Source organism: Mustela putorius, unplaced genomic scaffold (genome assembly GCF_011764305.1).
Source record: "Mustela putorius furo isolate JIRA1106 unplaced genomic scaffold, ASM1176430v1.1 tig00003834_pilon_pilon_pilon, whole genome shotgun sequence".
In the NCBI taxonomy this organism is placed as follows: domain Eukaryota; kingdom Metazoa; phylum Chordata; class Mammalia; order Carnivora; family Mustelidae; genus Mustela; species Mustela putorius.
In genome coordinates, this window is record NW_025421987.1 from 136,498,556 (window position 1) to 136,516,623 (window position 18,068).

General features: G+C 46.3%; 1 protein-coding gene across 3 annotated transcripts in view; it reads right to left on the reverse strand.

Annotated features, from left to right (window-relative positions):
* The window catches only part of SCN10A (sodium voltage-gated channel alpha subunit 10), a 105,688-nt gene that overhangs the window by 5,240 nt on the left and 82,380 nt on the right, over positions 1–18,068 (reverse strand). For all 3 annotated transcript variants that reach the window (XM_045089154.1, XM_045089153.1, XM_045089152.1), the window contains 6 exons: positions 14,778–14,951; positions 10,406–10,528; positions 8,944–9,228; positions 8,176–8,229; positions 7,243–7,380; positions 4,849–4,953 (listed from right to left, as the gene is read on the reverse strand). In XM_045089154.1, the coding sequence (XP_044945089.1) occupies positions 4,849–4,953; positions 7,243–7,380; positions 8,176–8,229; positions 8,944–9,228; positions 10,406–10,528; positions 14,778–14,951 (879 nt within the window). The remainder of the gene's footprint in view (positions 1–4,848; positions 4,954–7,242; positions 7,381–8,175; positions 8,230–8,943; positions 9,229–10,405; positions 10,529–14,777; positions 14,952–18,068) is intronic.

Sequence of the window (18,068 nt, forward strand, 5' to 3'; positions counted from 1 at the left end):
AGCATTTCGTGTGTGTTTCTTTTCTTCTCTACTAGAGAGTGGGCTCTTTGAAGATGGGACCATGTATTATTTAACATTCAGTTCCCATAGTTTCTACATAGCACAAGTTCAAGAACTGCAAACCCAGTGGCTGCTCATTCTCCCCTACCCTACGTATTCTAGGGCAGGAGGGTAGGCCTGGAGTCCTTCTTGTTTCCCACTATAACTTTCAGACCTTTGCTCCTCCTGCATCTTGCAAAACCCTTCCTCCTTTGAAGCTTGTGTCATCTAGGTAGTTTACCTTCACCTCTTCTTCATTGCTGCCACTTACCAACCTCCTGATCCTCTGGCTTCATTACTAAGGAATGAGGCTTTTAGCCAGACTTGCCCACTATTGGTTACTTACTCTTGGTTCCTTAGATAAATCTCTAATGACCTAGCTCTTCCTAGTTTAAAGAAAAAAACTTCCTGAACCTTACATCTCCCTCCAGCTACCACCCTACTTCTCCCCCCCACTTTCACAGCCGAATTCTTGAAGGCATTTTCTGTAATCACTGTTCCCACTCATTTCTCAATTCACTCCCCACATGGCTTTTGTCCACATTCTGTTACTGAGATGGTTCTCATTAAGATCACCAATGACCTCCAGAATTTAAGTACAAGGACACCTGTTTGGCATTGCTTGCCACACCTGCCACCCTGAAACTCTCCTTTCTTAGTCTTCAACATGCCTTACTTCCTTGGTTCTTTTCTTGTCTTTCTTTTTCTTTTTTTAATTAATTTATTTTCAGAAAAATAGTATTCATTATTTTTTCACCACACCCAGTGCTCCATGCAATCCGTGCCCTCTATAATATCCACCACCTGGTACCCTAGCCTCCCACACCCCCGCCACTTCAAACCCCTCAGATTGTTTTTCAGAGTCCATAGTCTCTCATGATTCACCTCCCCTTCCAATTTACCCCGACTCCCTTTTCCTCTCTAACACCCCTTGTCCTCCATGATATTTGTTATGCTCCACAAATAAGTGAAACCATATGATAATTGACTCTCTCTGCTTGGCTTATTTCACTCAGCAGAATCTCTTCCAGTCCTGTCCATGTTGCTACAAAAGTTGGGTATTCATCCTTTCTGATGGAGGCATAATACTCCATAGTGTATATGGACCACATCTTCCTTATCCATTCGTCTGTCGAAGGGCATCTTGGTTCTTTCCACAGTTTGGCGACCGTGGCCATTGCTGCTATAAACATTGGGGTACAGATGGCCCTTCTTTTCACTAGATATGTATCTTTGGGGTAAATACCCAGGAGTGCAATTGCAGGGTCATAGGGAAGTTCTATTTTTAATTTCTTGAGGAATCTCCACACTGTTCTCCAAAGAGGCTGCACCAACTTGCATTCCCACCAACAGTGTAAGAGGGTTCCCCTTTCTCCACATCCTCTCCAACACATGTTGTTTCCTGTTTTGTTAATTTTGGCCATTCTAACTGGTGTAAGGTGATATCTCAATGTGGTTTTAATTTGAATCTCCCTGAGGGCTAGTGATGATGAACATTTTTTCATGTGTCTACTAGCCATTTGTATGTCTTGATTGGAGAAGTGTCTGTTCTTGTCTTTCTATCTATTCTTTTTTGAGTCTTCTTCATGCAACCCTTAGATGTTGGAGCACCTCAAGGCTCAGTCCTAGGCACCCTTTGCTCTTCACTCCATTCTTTCTCTCTTAGGAATCTCTCCAACCTGTGAATTGGTATCTGTGTGATTTTTGCTAATTTTATTTCTATGTCACAGGACTATAGTCTCTGAGGGAAGGAATTTTTTATGTGTTACTCACTGCTCTTTCCTCAGTGTCTGCAGAGTACCTGGCATGCAATGGATGTTCAATAAATAGATGAATGAATGGATGACAGAATGGACAGCTCTGAATTACCCACACCTCATATAAAATTAGAAGATCACTCTATTGTATACAACAGGCACTTACTGAATGTATACTATGTGCTGGCCTCTGTATGAGTGGAGGCAGAGAGGACCCTGTTATGTGTCTCATCAGGGAGCTCATAGGAGCTGCAAAGCAGACATGGGAAGAAGGGCTGAGACAGAGAATGGGTCTCACTTTATTTTTCCTGGTGAGGAGAGGTTGTTACACTGTGGAGTTAGAGCAAAGAATCAGACACAGGTAGGCCTGGATCTGGGGATAGCTGATGTCCCATGTATTTTCCAGAGTAGGAAGGGGATTGAAGAGCTCCTAATAACTTCAATTTCATCACTGAAAATGGTGAAAAAATAAAGCCCTTTCATGACCACACAACATCTAATTAAACAGAACAGGTGACAACATTACTAAGTTGTGGGCATCCTGAGTATTTGGATGCTGGGGAATGGAGCAGCTTGCTGGCTGCTCTTGGCTTAACCTGTGAGCAGGGTTCACTCCTTTGCAACTCTCAGTGCTCTCAGAGATGTTGAAGTGGGTGACTGATGATGTGAGCCTATTATTTTCCTATATAGTGAAGTACGTGAAACCTGCTTTTAGTAATTTCTATAGCAAGGAATGTTATAGAATAAAACTTCCCAGTTTTGTGGAAGCTGTAGCCTTTGCTATGGATGAAGCATACAATTTAGAACTTGAGCTTTGCCAGTGGTGAGGTGGAGTGAGTATGTGTATGTGTATCCCAAGTTGGCCCTGCTATGAAATGGCACCTATGCTCCTGTGGGGCAGAACTCTTGTGTCAGTGCTCTGTTTATCTGACCAGCTCAACCTATTGGGGCCGCTAAGGGAAGAAGGTGAGTATTTCAGTGCCAATAATCTAGTGAAAAGAGAGCTGGATCTGGGAGGGTGAACCTTAGATAGGAGTGGGAATTTCTCTTTTTGCTGGTGTTTCTTTCTTGGCTCTGGACTTTGAGGAAGGCAGATGATCAGGCTTATCTGACAGGGTGGTGGCTGACAAGATGTGGCCTGCCATATGGCTGCTCTCCAGGAGCAAGGATGGGACGAGACTTGTGGACCCTGGAGAGCAGCCATATGCAGTTGCTGCTTGGGCCCCTGATCTGCTAGTTTTTTCTTTGGGACCCATAAGACTTTAAAGCCTTGTTTAAATGTTCCAGCCTTGTCTTGGCTATGATAGGGGAACAAAGGGAAAAAAGTGTTGGCTATGCTTGGAACAGAGTGTTAAGGAGAGAGCCACGTTCTTCCACTAAAGCTAGGGCAGTACTGATAGTTAATTAATAATATACCCCCTTCCCATCCAAAGGGATGATGACTCTCAGAAACACAGTTAGGTTGTGAGGTCTCACTTCCCTTATCCGTGTGGTGGGCCTGTCTCACTGTCAACCTTGGAGGGTCTTGGTAATGGTTTGATTAGGAGAAATGGTGACTGTCATGATTTTGCCAAGGGATGTCCATAGCACAGACTCCTTAGTGTCTGGTTCAAGTGTAGATTCAGCATTAGTCCAGCCACCAGTGAAGGCCAGCAGGGACTCATCTGCTTGTTTCTCTGTAAGTCGCAGGATTTTTCTTTCCTGAATTGATGCTGATTGGCTGGGCTCAGCCACTTACCTACATCTTTTCATTCTGAGCCTGTTCCTGCTCATTGGACTGGATGACTAAGGGGTACTTCCTGAGACTTAAGGCTCACTGAACCTCAGTTATCTTGATTTGATAGGGATTTGGAAGGAAACCTCTGCCCCTACAGAGGTCTGAACATCCTATCACCCTTCATTATAACACTTCTTATCGGAACCGAGCATACCAATACATTTATGACCACTGTTTCCAAGTAAAGTATATCCAAAGGTCATAGAATTTTCCCCCCCTGCGAATGTTTTCAAGACTATGTGCTCATGAAGTTTTTAGCAATTTATATAAATCCCATACCTTGACTTAGAAATCTTAAAGCCTTGGCCAACAGAATATGTCTCCTTAATTCTAGAAAAAGGTCCTCTCCTTTGTTGTAGGTCTTTAGGCTTTGCCCTGGTAGTGGTGGTTGGAGGGGGTGCCAATGGCATAGTGTCCTAGACACAGCTGTAGTTCTCTTCACAGATACTGCATCTTATCCACAGAAAGGTTATGTAAGTGAACAAGATGTCAATTCCATTCTGATGGCTCAGAAACTCTTGGAAGAGGTTACTGTACATTTCCTACATAATAATACTCCCACTGACAAACCTGTTCATCCACTCTCAGCAGAGGCTAACTAGAGGTTTGACATTTTCCATCTTCTAGTGGAGGACTGAGAGGAACTTAAGTGATAATATGTATGGTTTGGGTGTTGTGTTTCATGGGGTAATGGAGGGCATGTCTCTTAAGGTTTTTGTGAATAAAGAAATCAAAGTGGAGTATAGCTCTAAGTTTTGGTCAATCTTTAAACACAAGGATGGGATAATTTTTGACTCCTATTGACCATGACCATGACCATGACTGGGGCAAGGATTCTACGGGCTTGGGTTTTGGCCATTTCCTATCTATGTACTGTAGGCATGGGGTGGGATGTAGGATGAGGCTGGAGATTCATTGCCACCTAGATCCTGAAGCATAACCACAAAACCGCTTCATCTCAGGACTCTTACCATCTTTAGTATCATTTAGCCTAACCTGCTCCCAATCTTGTGAGTGAACCCTAAACTGGTTGGGGAACTCAGTACTTCCTTAAATAGATATATTTGGAGTACCTATGGAGATATACTCTCTCCAGAAGACCAGAGTTTTTTCTTTAATGCTTCTAATTCCTTGGGCCAGGGAACTCTCATTACATCATCCCCAAATTCAACCCAGTTTTCCCCGTTCACAGAGAGCACTGGCCAACCCCTACCCACCCACCATAGGCATAAGCTATTGGTTGGACTTCCAGACACATTCTGCTCCGGGGCTCACCAGGGGCCGTGGGATGGGCTTCTGGGGTTTCTTGGAGCCTAGCTTCTTCATGGCATTGTAGTACTTCTTTTGTTCCTCTGTCATGAAGATGTCCTGGCCCCCTAAGTACAGGAGAGGATAACAAACACCACTGTTATTAAAGTTACAGGAACTCCCAGGGCTACCAAAATCAGAGTATGCTGGAAAAGAACAACATCTCCACATTCTTCCTTCTCTGCAGAAAGACAATGTCAAGGCCCGAATCAAGCAGTGACCTGCCTAGGTGCCACAATCGGTGACAGAGTGGGTGGGACAGAGCCCCAGCTCTGTCTCCCTGCCTGAGTCTCTGGAACAAAACCTGTTTGTTTCTCTTCCATAAGAACCCAGAGGGGATGCTTGAAAAGAGGGTGGGAAGAATCTGGAGGCAGAACCTAAGGAGAAAGTAAATATTGTTTAAATCTGAGCCTTGCATCCAGCCTGACCATTTTAGTCAAATCCACTGGGCTTCTGGAATCTTAGTTCCTGCCTAGGACAGGATATTCTCTCAGGGCCTTCTGCAGCAAAGACCTTGAGATCCGGCCCCTTAACCCCTTCCTGGAGAGGAGGAGCTAAGGACAGTTACTGCCTTATCCAAGGGTCCTTGGAGAACTCTTTATTGGTTCTCTTGAGTCCCACCATTTGCATTGACTTCTGCTTTACAGTGTCAAAATTTTCACCATCAAAAATGCCTTCCTCCCTTAGTTTTGGGTTTTCTTTGAGGACCCTCTAGAACCCCTTCATTCAATACCTCAAATTCCTGGCCTAATTTGAATTCTTCCCATTTCCATACCATGTTTATGTAAAGTAGTTAATGCAAATGCTTGGGAAATGGTTTGAGATCTCTGGGATTTGAGAGGAGATTTTAGAAAATCTATGGATACAGAGAGCCTTCAGGGAGAGACCTCTCAGTGGGGCAGGGGCAGAGGATTGGGAACACTGGGTGGAGCACTGAAAATTCTGGGCAAGGAGTCAGCATATATAGCCCCAACCCCCAAATTCATCATTGGTTTATCTCATTCTGTTACCTAACATGACCCTGTCAAGGTCTCACTTAGTTTCCTCACCTATAAAATGGAGAATGGGTTGTTTGAGTGGTCTCAAAGCCCTCAAGGGTGTGGATGACATTGATCAGCACTTCATAGCTGTCTTGCTGAGCCCCTCTGGGGTGGAGAAGGGCTGCCCACTTCTTATGCCCAGAACTCTGGCAAGGACTTCCTATAGGTGGGAAGCCTATGCCATTAGTCTTTTATTCTAAAATATAATATAGTACAGTAGCTCCGTCCTAAACTAGGTACTTTTTTTTTTTGAAATTTGATTTATTTATCTGAGAGAGAGAGAGAGAAAACAAGCGAGCAAGAAAGGATGGGGGGGGAGGGGCAGAGGGAGAAGGAGAAGACTCTCCACTGAGTGGGGAGCCCAAAACAGTGGCCTGATCCCAGGACCTTAGGATCATGACCTGAGAAGAAAAGCAGACACTTAACCTACCTTCTTGTACAGGCTTTTACTTTAACCTCACCAGAATCTTATGAGCAGGTATTATTAACTCCACTGAATAGACAAGAAAGCTGAGGCTCAGAGAGTTTTCAGTAATTGCTAGGATCAGCCATCTAGCGAGTGGTTGAACTGGGAATGCAAGCCCAGGTTTGTATGATGCCAAAACTAATCCTGGGCTCTTGGTGCTATACTATGTGACTTATCCATAGGACCCTGTTTTTTCCTCTTGATCTCAGCTTACTTTAGTCTAAAGTGGTGCTTTATTTACCTCAAGGGAATGGAAGGTGTTAAATGAAAGGGTAAATAGAGGGTAACAAGAAAGCATCTTACACTTTTAATGCCCTAACATTTTAATGTAAGTATGAGCGGTTATTTGAGATTCAGTTCCTATTCATCAGAGTCAGCATCCATGGAGGCAAGGGTCTTCCTCCCCATCCCAGGGAGGATTGGGATTCTGCCAACACTGGATCTCTGGCCCTTGTGGAGGCCTCCTGACTTAGTGCTTCTGGGGGTCAGAGCTCCAGACAGAGGCAACAAGTTTTGGAGCCCTTTCTTTACCCTTTGATGTTTCCCAAGGGTTACCTGGGGCACACTCAGCATACCTGGTTCCAACTGGGAAGAGCCGGGCACTCTGGGAAAGAGGAAGGGGACCCGGACAGAAGTGGGGATGTTGTTGACACAGAGAAATGCAGCTCTTCCAGCAGCAACCCCAGGACACCAGGCAGGGGTGAGTGCTACAATCGGGGTGCAAAGGTGGATGTTGGTATAAAAGGCCCAAACTGGGCTTCTGGTCAGACATGAAGGCTAGGGAGTGTTGGCTTTAGTCATGAAGTCAGGTGACAGGGAGGGAAGGATTCATGGAAACACCCGAGCCCCACTTATCTTTTTTTTCTGTTGATTGAAGTTGTCAATTATGACCCCAACAAACAGATTGAGTGTGAAGAAGCCACCAAAAATGATGAAGATGACGAAGTACAAGTACATGTACACATTGTCCTCCCACTTAGGCTGCAAGTTCACCTGTGAATAGACAAGGGGAGGCATGGGGAGCAGGTGGGTATGTTTGTGTTCATCCCTGAGACAAGGACCTGGGTATAGGTGGGTGGTTTATTTGAGAGTCAGGAAGCAGGACTGAGGGATGGGGAGGGTAAACAGGAGATAAACCAAATGAAGTGTTGTTAAGCAGGCCATCACAGGGGGGCAACTGGTACTCTATCCTGTTGGGGTTCTCCAGTGAACTGCACAGAATGAACCTCAGAATTGTACCTCTAAGGGTCTGGGAAGCTGGAGCATTTATCTGCAGATTCCCCAAACTTATCTGTGAAGGTTGCCCCTGTGGACATTCAATCCTTTACCCTTGGGGGAGGGACTCTGAGGCATTGAAGAAAGTCAAGTCTTCGAGAATCAGAATCAGGGCATCAGCTCTGCCCCAGCAGCAAAGTGTCTTTCCTCAGCAGCACCCATCTCCTCCCCCTGATGCCATGACAATATCCTTGTTGTGGCCAGCACCCCACTCCTGCCTCTGCCCAGGGAGTGCTCTCACACACAGGCCTGGAGAGGTTATCTGATATTTTCCTCAGTGGTAAGCAGGAGAACTTGAAAAGCCTAGGGAGTGTGCCCGGTAAGGGAACAGGTGAGGTTGGCTTAAACATTCAAGAGAGGGCCAGCTGGACACTGCTCCAGGGAAGGATAAGGCCAGGCTATTGGGGGACTGCCGTTTTTGGTACCAAAGCCACCTTCATTCCATTTCAAACAGACTGATGTGAGTAGGATGGACCAAAGGGAAGGCAGTAGGCATGGCAGGCTGAGACTCACATCTCGGGCATCAACAGCTGCATACATGATGTCCATCCAGCCTTTAAAGGTTGCCTGGAAACAAGGAGCAGAGGCCACTCAGTGTCTGACCATAGTCTATGCTGAACTTTGTTTTGATTCACTTATTTGTCTGTTTTTCTCATAGAGCACGGGCCCCCTGGAGGCAATTCTCTATATCTGCTGGGGCTAAGCACAGCACCTGGCCCACCACAGCCATTCAGGGATTATTTGTTGAACCAATGCATGAACAAACAATGGGATGTAGGAAGGCGTGGGTAACTGCATGACAAGTGTATAAGCAATTGCATCAAAAACTGATGGATGAAGGCAAGGTATGAATGAATGAATGGCAGTGTGGATGTTTTTGCCTGTCATCGCCACCAACACTTTCTATCACTATAACAGACCTGGAATACAATTTATTACTGTCTAGGAGAGGATCTTCAGTAGAAGACTGAACAGGTGGCTATATCATGTCTATTTTGTACAAAGAGTAAATTCTCAGTTATCACCTGATACAGATGCATTGCAGGCTCATCCCTTTATTCTAGGCTGCCAGCCCACACTTGTCTAATTGCACCACTGTGACATCGCTTTCATGGGTAAGGCCCTGCAGCCTCATGCTCGTCTGTAGGAATGGGTAGTGACTTCAGCTCACACTGATTTCTACCTCTTGCAAAGTCTCTACATGGCAACTTCTGGAAGACCCCAGACCCTCCACATTATAAAATAGTCAAAGGAAGAGACATGGTTGATCTCAGAACTTACCACCTGCAGAAGTGCTAGGTAACCCATCGCAACATTATCAAAGTTGACTTTCACATTGACCCAGAAGAAGCTGCCAGTGTGGTTCTGATCTTTGCAGTCAGATATGTTATTCACAATAGACAAAGGCACAAGAGAAAGGTGTTCATTGGTTTTGTTGATGCACCGCCCAAACTTCCCCGCAAAGAAGTTCACACCCATGATGCTGAAGATGAGCCAGAAGATGAGGCAGACGAGGAGAACATTCATGATGGATGGGATGGCACCCACCAGGGCATCTACCACCACCTGGGGGGAAACGCAAAAGGATTTGCAACCCTTCTTGCTGAATCCTACTTCTGTCTACACTCACTCTGCTTCATGAACCAGTGGTCTTTGCAAGCAGTACGGGAAGTAGGTTAATTAGAGCCATAATTCAGACTCAGAAGACTGAGAGGTACTGGGTAGCTGAAGATGGGTTTAGATCTTCTCCCTAAATGTTCTGGGCAGGTTTTAGGTCTTTCCCCAGGATTGAGGAGATGGATGAACTTACATGCTCTTTTAGGGGTGTGAGTGGGTGTGTTGTGCTTGTACATACAGACCAAGGTGTGCCTTGGCCAAGAATCAGTGAAAATCAAAATCCATATTCACAAACATGCTTATTTGTAAAGCAGCAACCTAGAAATAAAATAAAACAAATTTCAAACTATTTCAATCATAAGTTTCTAGTGTTTGTGAAGGTACAAGTGAATTTTTATAGTCCACTTTTGTTTTTGAAGATACGATGTCTTCTTTGAGTCAATGGGGGAAGAAAACAAAACCTTACTTTCAGTACCTGGAGCCTTTTATAATTAGGAGGAAGGGGAGGGGGACAAAATAGCAATCCCTTGTCCCCCCAGTAATTCAAAGGCCTGGCTTGTGAGCATTCCATTGTGAGAAAGACAGTGAGGACACAGTGGGGGTGACAGTGATGGGCAAGGAAAAGTTTGGATGAAAGGGAAGAATCCATAGGAACCCATGACTACATTGTGTTGGGGAGGATGCATTCCAGTGGATGACAGCCATGGTGCTGAGCTGATGGTGCCACCACATTCAAATGGAGTGTCAGAGGAAAGATTCATTTGTCTTGGAAAAATGAATCATTTGGGGTGTTCTGGAGATCTTGGCAAAAAGGACATTAGGCAGGTTAGGGAGATCGAGGTAAGAGATGTTAAAGCACACTTCACTATAAGCAGGAAAGTGTGAGTCTGAGTGCTGATAGACATGATCTTTGAGTTGAGACGGGGGGGGTGTTCACAAAGAGACACGAAGGAAAACCAGAGTGTTAGGGTATGGCAGTGCTACCAAAATCCCAGTGGGAAACGAGTACCAAGAGCCCACCTGTTGGGGTAGGCCTAGAGCTCAGGTTCAGGGGCATGTGGGGCATGGGAAGCAGGGAAGGGGTACCAAATGCTGCGGACCAGAGCAGTCTGGAGATAGGTCTTACCCGCATGCCTTCGAATCGAGACAAAGCCCGCAGGGGCCTCAGGGCACGGAGGGTCCGAAGGGCTTTGATGGATGCCACGTCAGAATACTGCAGGATTTTTGCTATAAGGCTTGTCAGGGAGATCTGAAGGCAGGCAGAGAGCAAAAGCATTACTCTAGGTTCCAGAGGTCCTGGTAGAAGGAGACAGGAAATCCCTCCCAAACCACACTCTATCCAAGCCATCATCCTGGCTCCCATCTTATTTTGAACTCCAGTGGAAGTTCTAGGGACAGTTCCATTTCTTTCCCTTATTAAAGATTTCATTCATTACTTCTTGAACCTCTGGGAAAGAAAACCTCGGTCCTCCACAGCACCACGCTGTGTTGTGTGGGTGGTCAAGCTCCCAGTGTATTATATCAACCTTCTTTTTCCCCTCCAGAGGCACCAGCCAGACTTCAAAAGCATTGAAACTCTGACTTTCAGAGACTTGGAGAGATGATTTCCTTTGTGGAGGTGGTGCTGAAAGTCTATTTTGAAGAATGCAAAGTGAGTCTCAACTGTATTTGCCAAGAAAAGTAGATGGCAAAGAGTCCTGGTCTCTTTCCCTTCTCAACCCCTGATTTTATTTATTTATTTATTTGGCTTTGGGTCAGTGCTTTGCTAGTCCAGGTCACATTTTCGCCCTGTATAAAATGAAGGAGTCAAAGTTAGAGTGAGTGGCATGGATCTATGAAATCCAGCTTTGACAGGTGGCTGAGATACAAAGACTAGGTTGTATGATTCCCTGTTGGGGTTTTTGTTTTGTTTTTTTAAGTGTTGGACCGAGGGACATAAATCAACATGGACAAATGACCACACCTTCCAGGAGCTTTGAAGGTCCCAGCGTGGTACCATATGCATAGGCTTCAGCTTGCTGGATACTGTAACCCAATTCTGGAAGACCCCAACTGCACCATGACTGGTGGGCTAAATTCAGGCTGAGCTTCTTCTGGCAGCTAGGTCGGGAGATACAACAGACCTTCAGGAAGGAAGGGGTCTCCATTTGGTTGCTAGAGCCTCAAACAATGCCTATTCTCTAAATGCTTATTCCATTGGGACAAAGACAGGGAATGGAAAAAATACCTTTTCTTCATCCATGCAGGGCTCCAGACACCAGCATGTGGCACCCAGCTGTCTGGCTGACAGAGGGAGGGGAGGTTTGAAGCCAGTTTTATGCTGGACCCTATTCAGTCTTTTGCTCAGCCTCCTGGGAAGGCTGCCTCATGTGTAAAATCTATAGCTGGAGGAATCAGGGTCTGGGGTCAAAGCTCTCCACCAAGCCCAGCTCCACTCCCACTGCTCAGGCTGTTAGCCCCCCAACTGGTCTCTAGTATTGCATCCATTCTCCACTGCAAATTTGATTACAATCATGTGTGTCTCTTACTCCCAGAATTCACTGGTGTTTTATCATCCTCAGGTTAAGTCTTAGATTTTTTAGCCTGTATTATTTAGCTGCATACTACTTTTTCAGTCGTATTTCACTCATATATTCTACCTAAGTAAAATTGTTCCCTAAATTTATCTGTGTTTGTACTTTTGCTCAGGGTCAACTTTTAAATAAAATTGCCCCCCCATCCCGCAGTCCTCTTTGCATTTCAATGCTCCTGCTCATTTTAAACCCCACATTTAATGTCAGTTCCTATACGAAGCCTTCCCAACTACCCCACCCCCACAGGCTCTTGTCTCTGTGTCCCTAAGACAATAATTATTTCCAGCAGTGCTCACCACATACCACCCTTATAATAGGTTTATTTTTCTCTGTGTGTCTTATCTGCTGAAAGATTACCGCACAAACTCTTAGAGATAGGGGGTTTTTACTTCTTGGTTTCTGCTCATCCCACAGCACTGCATAAGACAATCCTATGTTCAGTAGTCAAAAATAAACATTTGATAAATTGAAGAAAGTATAGAGGCATGTTGGGATGGATGAAAAGAAGAAGAGAAAGAAGGAAGATGGATGGAAGAGTGTTTGGATAGAATAATGGATAGGACAGGCAGTTGAGAGGAAGGATGAAAGAAAGAAGGACAAAATATGGAAGTATAGCACACTGGATGGATGGAATGGATGAAAGGGAGTAGAACAGATGGCTGAGCGAAATGCCTGATGGATGAATGGAAAGAGATTTAGATAGAATAAATGAATAGGAGAGATTAGAGAATGGATGGAAGGTTGATTGGTTGAGAAGTGAAAGGAAAATGGATGAATGGGTAAATGGGTGGAAAGAAGGAAGGATGGGGGCATCTGGGTGGCTCAGTCAGTTACGGGTCTGCTTTTAGTACAGGTTATCCTGGGGTCCTAGGCTTGAGCCCCACATTGGGCTCCATGCTCAGCAGGGAGTCTGCTCCTCCCTCTCCCTCTGTCCTTCCCCCTTTTGTGCATGGGCTCTCTCTTATAAATAAATAAATAAATAAATAAAATCTTTTTTAAAAATTTTTTTATTTTTTATAAACATTATTTTTATCCCCAGGGGTACAGGTCTGTGAATCACCAGGTTTACACACTTCACAGCACTCACCAAAGCACATACCCTCCCCAATGTCCATAATCCCACCCCCTTCTCCCCATAAATAAAATCTTTTTAAAAAGAAGGAAGGATAAGTAGATGGTTAAAGGAAACATGGGAAGATGGAAGAATGAATGGCTAGGATGATGCTTGTATTAAAGATGCATGAATGAATGAGTAAAAGGTTAGATGATCAAATAGTCAGAGAGATGAACCAAAAGATAGAAAGACAGAAGGATTAATAACCAGTTGATAGATAGATGAAAGGAAGGTTAGGATGAATGGATAAGTGGAAGAGAAGAGAGAAAGAAGAATGAGAATGGATGGAAGGAAGGAGAGGACTGACAGGATAAATGGAAGAAGTAATGATGAACGGATGTTTAGAAGAGAAAAAGGAAGGGTGAATGGCTGGGTAGATGGAAGGAGGGATATGTGGACGGAAGGATGGATGATCAGAAGGAAGAATTAGGAGGAGGATGGATGGAATGAGAGGGTGAGCATTGAAGGTGATCAGGACTTAAATGAGTGAGACGTATGTAGGTAAGAGTGACTATGCCCCTAACAGAGGTGTGAAGCCAGAAGAAAACACTTTTCCTTCATTTGTGCATAATTATTTTATATGCACAAAGTTATCACCTGTGACTCAGATTTCAGGCCTCCCAGCTAATCCCTGCGGTACAGTGTCCTGATGTTGCCAGCGTCTTGGTATCAGGCAAGAAGAGAACTGAGTACACAGACCTGCTGTGGGGGACCTGCCAGCACAGGAGGCTGGACAGAATGTTCTGTACTGGACCCCATCCAGCTTCAGGAGGCGAGCACTGAATACAGACACATTTCCTGACACCTCTGATGTGCAGCCCTTGGTCCTGGTGGCTGCTGGAGTGTGGGAGGCAGAGACAAACACAGCATGAGCCTCCCCCTGCCTGTGGGGACCCTCAGCTGCACCACAGTGAGCAAATAACTCAGGCAGCCATCCTGCAAAGCCTAGAGGGCAAAGACCTGGACAGAGATAGAGGATCTTTGTGGGTAGGATGAGAGAGAGCGACCACTCCTGGCTTTTGGGGGCAAGGAAGGCTCTTAGGAGATTTCACTGAGAAAGGTCTCCTCACAGAAGTGAGGAATCCCAGGTCTAGCATGTGGGAGGCACTTGGTCAATCCCCTTGTGCAGTTGTAAGTGGCCCCAGGTTAATGTGAATTTGAACACATGTGCTTCAACTCAGCATCTCTCCAAAGGACCCTCTGTCCCTTTTAGTGCCACTGGGGAGAAGCTGGTGGGGCAAGCTCGGTGATTCTCCATCTGGCTGCACACATATTGGACGATGCCTAGGAGCTCCTATAAGATGTTGATGCCTGAGCTTCACCTAGGACTGGAGAGATCTGAATCTCTGGGAGTAGCAGTACTGGTTCACTGTACTTTTAAGAGTTCCCAGATGATTCCAAAGTATAGCCAGGGCTGAGGACCACTTAAGCAGAAGATGGGAAGATTCTCTGGGTGATGCAGTCATTGGCTCCCATTTGCCCAGAAGCCCTGTCAAGGGATGCAAGGTCCTAAGACCCTTGAATTCCTCCAGTGTCATCTTGCTTTGGATGTCAAATACGAAGGGCAGTCAGTGGTCTTGTGGGTGGAGGCCTAGGAACTGAGGACTTGACTGAGCATCACCACCGTGCCAGAGTCGTGCACTGTCTGATCTTACCATTCCCCAGTGTGCAAGCTATTCTCAGAGGCCTTGCTAAGAGCTCAAGACTATGGAGTGGCCCATGAGGTGAGGCCATCACTTTCTTGGTGCTAGCAACAGCTATCCCTCAGAGGTGAGGATCCCAAGCTCCATGTGTGCCCATGAGCCACTCACATTCACGATGAGAAAGTCCAGCCAGCACCAGGCATTGGTGAAGTAATTTTTGAAGCCATAGGCCACCCACTTGAGCAGCATCTCGAATACAAAGATAAATGTAAACACCCTGTCAGTATATTCCAGCAAGACCTTCACGGTGGGCTTCTGGTCAAGGTGATAGTCTTCAAAGGCCTGGAGGGAAGAAAGGGAGCAGAATGGTAGGCTGCCTGGACCCACAGCACTAGCGTCCAGTGATAAGGAAGGACCCTACCAACCCTGTCCTCAGCCCCTGGGAGGCTGAACCAGCTTGCCTGTATCATTTTGTTTTTCTGCTTAGGGTACATGTGTGTGGGGTAGGGTTCCGAGGGCCAGTGGAAGAGGCACTGTGTGATACAAACCAGGACCCCCTGGAGCCAATGAGGACTGAAGCCTGGCTTACTCTTTGCAGGGGAGCTGAAAGCAAAGGAGAAAAGAAACCTTCTCAAATTGGGGCTTGGAAGTGAACCAAAGGGATCCTAACAGCAACTTGGTTTAAAAATAAAAGCATCAAAGGATGTTCACAGGCAGCTCACAAAAATGAAAGTAAGAATTGTCCATGAACCTCTGAAAAAGAATGTTCTAGCTCACTGGTAATTAAGGAAATTCAAATGGAAAGAAGATGTCATTTTTCTCTTAAGAGATTGGTGGAGAGAGAAAAGAATGAGGGTAAGGCCAGGGTTGCTATGGCCCTGGGGACGTCCCTCCTCTCCTGCCTAACTGGGAGCTGCAAACCAGCTCAGTCTTCTGGGAGACCAATCTGGCATGAGGGCTCAAAGGTTTCGGGAGCCCAGCAATTCTGCCTTCATGGATTTAGCCTAAGGACACTCGATGTTCTTGGTGCCCCACCCAGACGCCCGTGGAGGGTCCAGGGCAGTCGTCCCCCAGCAGTTGTGAGGTTGGCTGCTAACGGCTGGTGGATGCCCCCTTTTCCTAAGGACCTCCCTGGGCTGAGGCAAACTGCTTCCTCCTGCAGAAATGCCTGGGAGGCCAAATGCCTGGTCTGGGGGCAGCCACAGCCAGTGACTACCCCCTTTGCTTCAAGGTGGCACAGCTCTGTGACAACTTTTTTGCTTCATAGCTCCCGTGGGATCAAGCTGAGGTGGACTGTGTGGGAGCCCTGTCTTCTACCTCCTCCCTTGGTCCTGCCTCCCTCACAGGCTTCCCCTCAGAACACGCCCTCCCTAACCTGCTTGCCCAGAAATCCTTGCTGCAGATTCTGCTTCTAACTGGACCCAAGACCGGAAAGAAGCCAATGTCCTCAAAGGAGTCGACATAGGCTATTCGGTGCTTTTTGGAAGTAAACAGCGGGATTATTTACATAAATGGTGGTGCATTCCCGTAATGGAAAGCAGTGCAGCCACTAAGTCAGATAGTAGGAGTATATTTACTGTGAGAATTTACTGAGAAATTACAGATTGCATAAATGTGGTTTCAGCTTTGTAATATTTATGTATTATATGCATGAGAGAGATGGGAAGGAAGTATACCAAAATGTTTTCAAAGTGAGATTCTCTTTGAGTGATAGGAAAATGGGTGATATTTTTTCTTTGCATCTTCCCATGATTTCCAAGGTTTTTTTTTTTTTTTTTGCACTTTACTTTGTCAGATGAAAACTCCCGTTATTTATATATTTATTTATTTTTTTAAGTACTCAAAGTAAAAGCATAAGGAAGACTAAATTTGGTGCCAGCCTGTTCAGTCCCTTGGGGAAGGAGATGGGGAGGTGAGGGCCCAGCAGCTGGTGCAGGATCTGTACTCCCTGCTGGGAGGGAAGGGAGCAGCTGGGGTGAGTGGAGTAGGGGAACAGAAAGAAAGGAAGGAGCAGGGGAGCATGGAGAAGAGAAATGAGGAGAGGAGGCCCATGGGGAAAGACAGGAGTGGAGGAGGTAATGAGGAAAGCACCTTCTCAACAGCAAATGTGACTATTGTCCTCGTCAAGGAGGACAGGAAAGAGGGGAGGGTGGGGAGAAATCACCCAGCCCCCTCTTGCCCAGCTATGTGGCCGGTGTACCAGAGCTGTACAGAGCCAGCTGGGGCCATGGACAGTCACCACCCTGTGCCCAGCAGTGGACCCTTTCAGATGTTGCCACACCCTCCCCTTCTCCCATGCCAGAGCAGCCTTTGTTCCAGAGACTCTCTTCGCCCTTCAGTCCCTTGGGGAATGGTGTAGTGCTATTGCCGACCTGCCCACCCCCTACCCCAGATCGTGTCTTCTCACCTGCCTTTGCTCCTCCCCGAGGCTGAACCTGTACACAGAGTGGCTTTGGTACCCTTCCTGGGATATCTGGTGTTTAAGTAGGTGCCCAGATATCCAATAGATTGTTTTTAGGGAGTAAATGACACAGGAAGAACAAACCAAGTGAAGACACTTGGAGCCATGAGTCAGGAGAGCGGGCTTCTCGTCCTCCTTTAACTAATTAGCTGGGACCCCAGGCAGGCCCCTTCATGTCTTTGGGCTGTGCCTTCCTCAACCGTAAGAGGCAGACACCTGGGGATGGCGAGTTCCCTCCTGCGTCTACAGCTATTTTGGTCCACTGGGAAGATGAGTTGAGACTGTGCAGGGAACAATCAGAGCCTCCTTCCTTGTCCTCCTTGGCCATTCAGCAAGGGGCTAAGGAAGTGGCTCCTGAGTCAGTATCTCTATGCCTGTAAGGCATAGAGTTATTTAAAGTGTGTTATTTAAAGTGTGGTCTTTGGCCCACGGCCTCAGCATCCCCTGGAGCTTGTTGGAAATGCCAATTCTCAGGCCCCACCCAGCTCTGATTCAGAATCTGCCTTTTAGCAAGCTCCCCCAGGTAATTACATTATGAGAAGTGTGGATATAATGATGTACTGTGAGCCTAGAATAAATAATAGTATTTGCAAGTGGCTTGATAAGACAGGAGGATGGCAATCTTTGCACTGGGCCTTTGGAGAAGGCCGGTGTTTGGTAGGCCAAGGGGGTGGAAAGCCAGGGCTTTGGGATCAGATGGGGGTAGAGGTAGGTTTTGCTACTGACAAGCTGGGTAAACATGAACAAATGCCTCAGGCCCTTTGAGTTTCCATTTCCTCATCTATAAAGTGGATGTATGCCCTCACTGCTTGAAATACTTGCAGCCAGGCTTCACAGGCCAGGACACATGGACCACAAGCATCTACCCTCCCCTGCGCCTAAAGGGAGCCCGTGTGCTGGGCTGCAGCTTCTTCTGCCATTGATTGGGGACTTTCAGGCTAGGAATCAGGGGGAGCTGCCTGCTTCAGCTCCAGGCACTTGGGATTGTGGGAGACCTG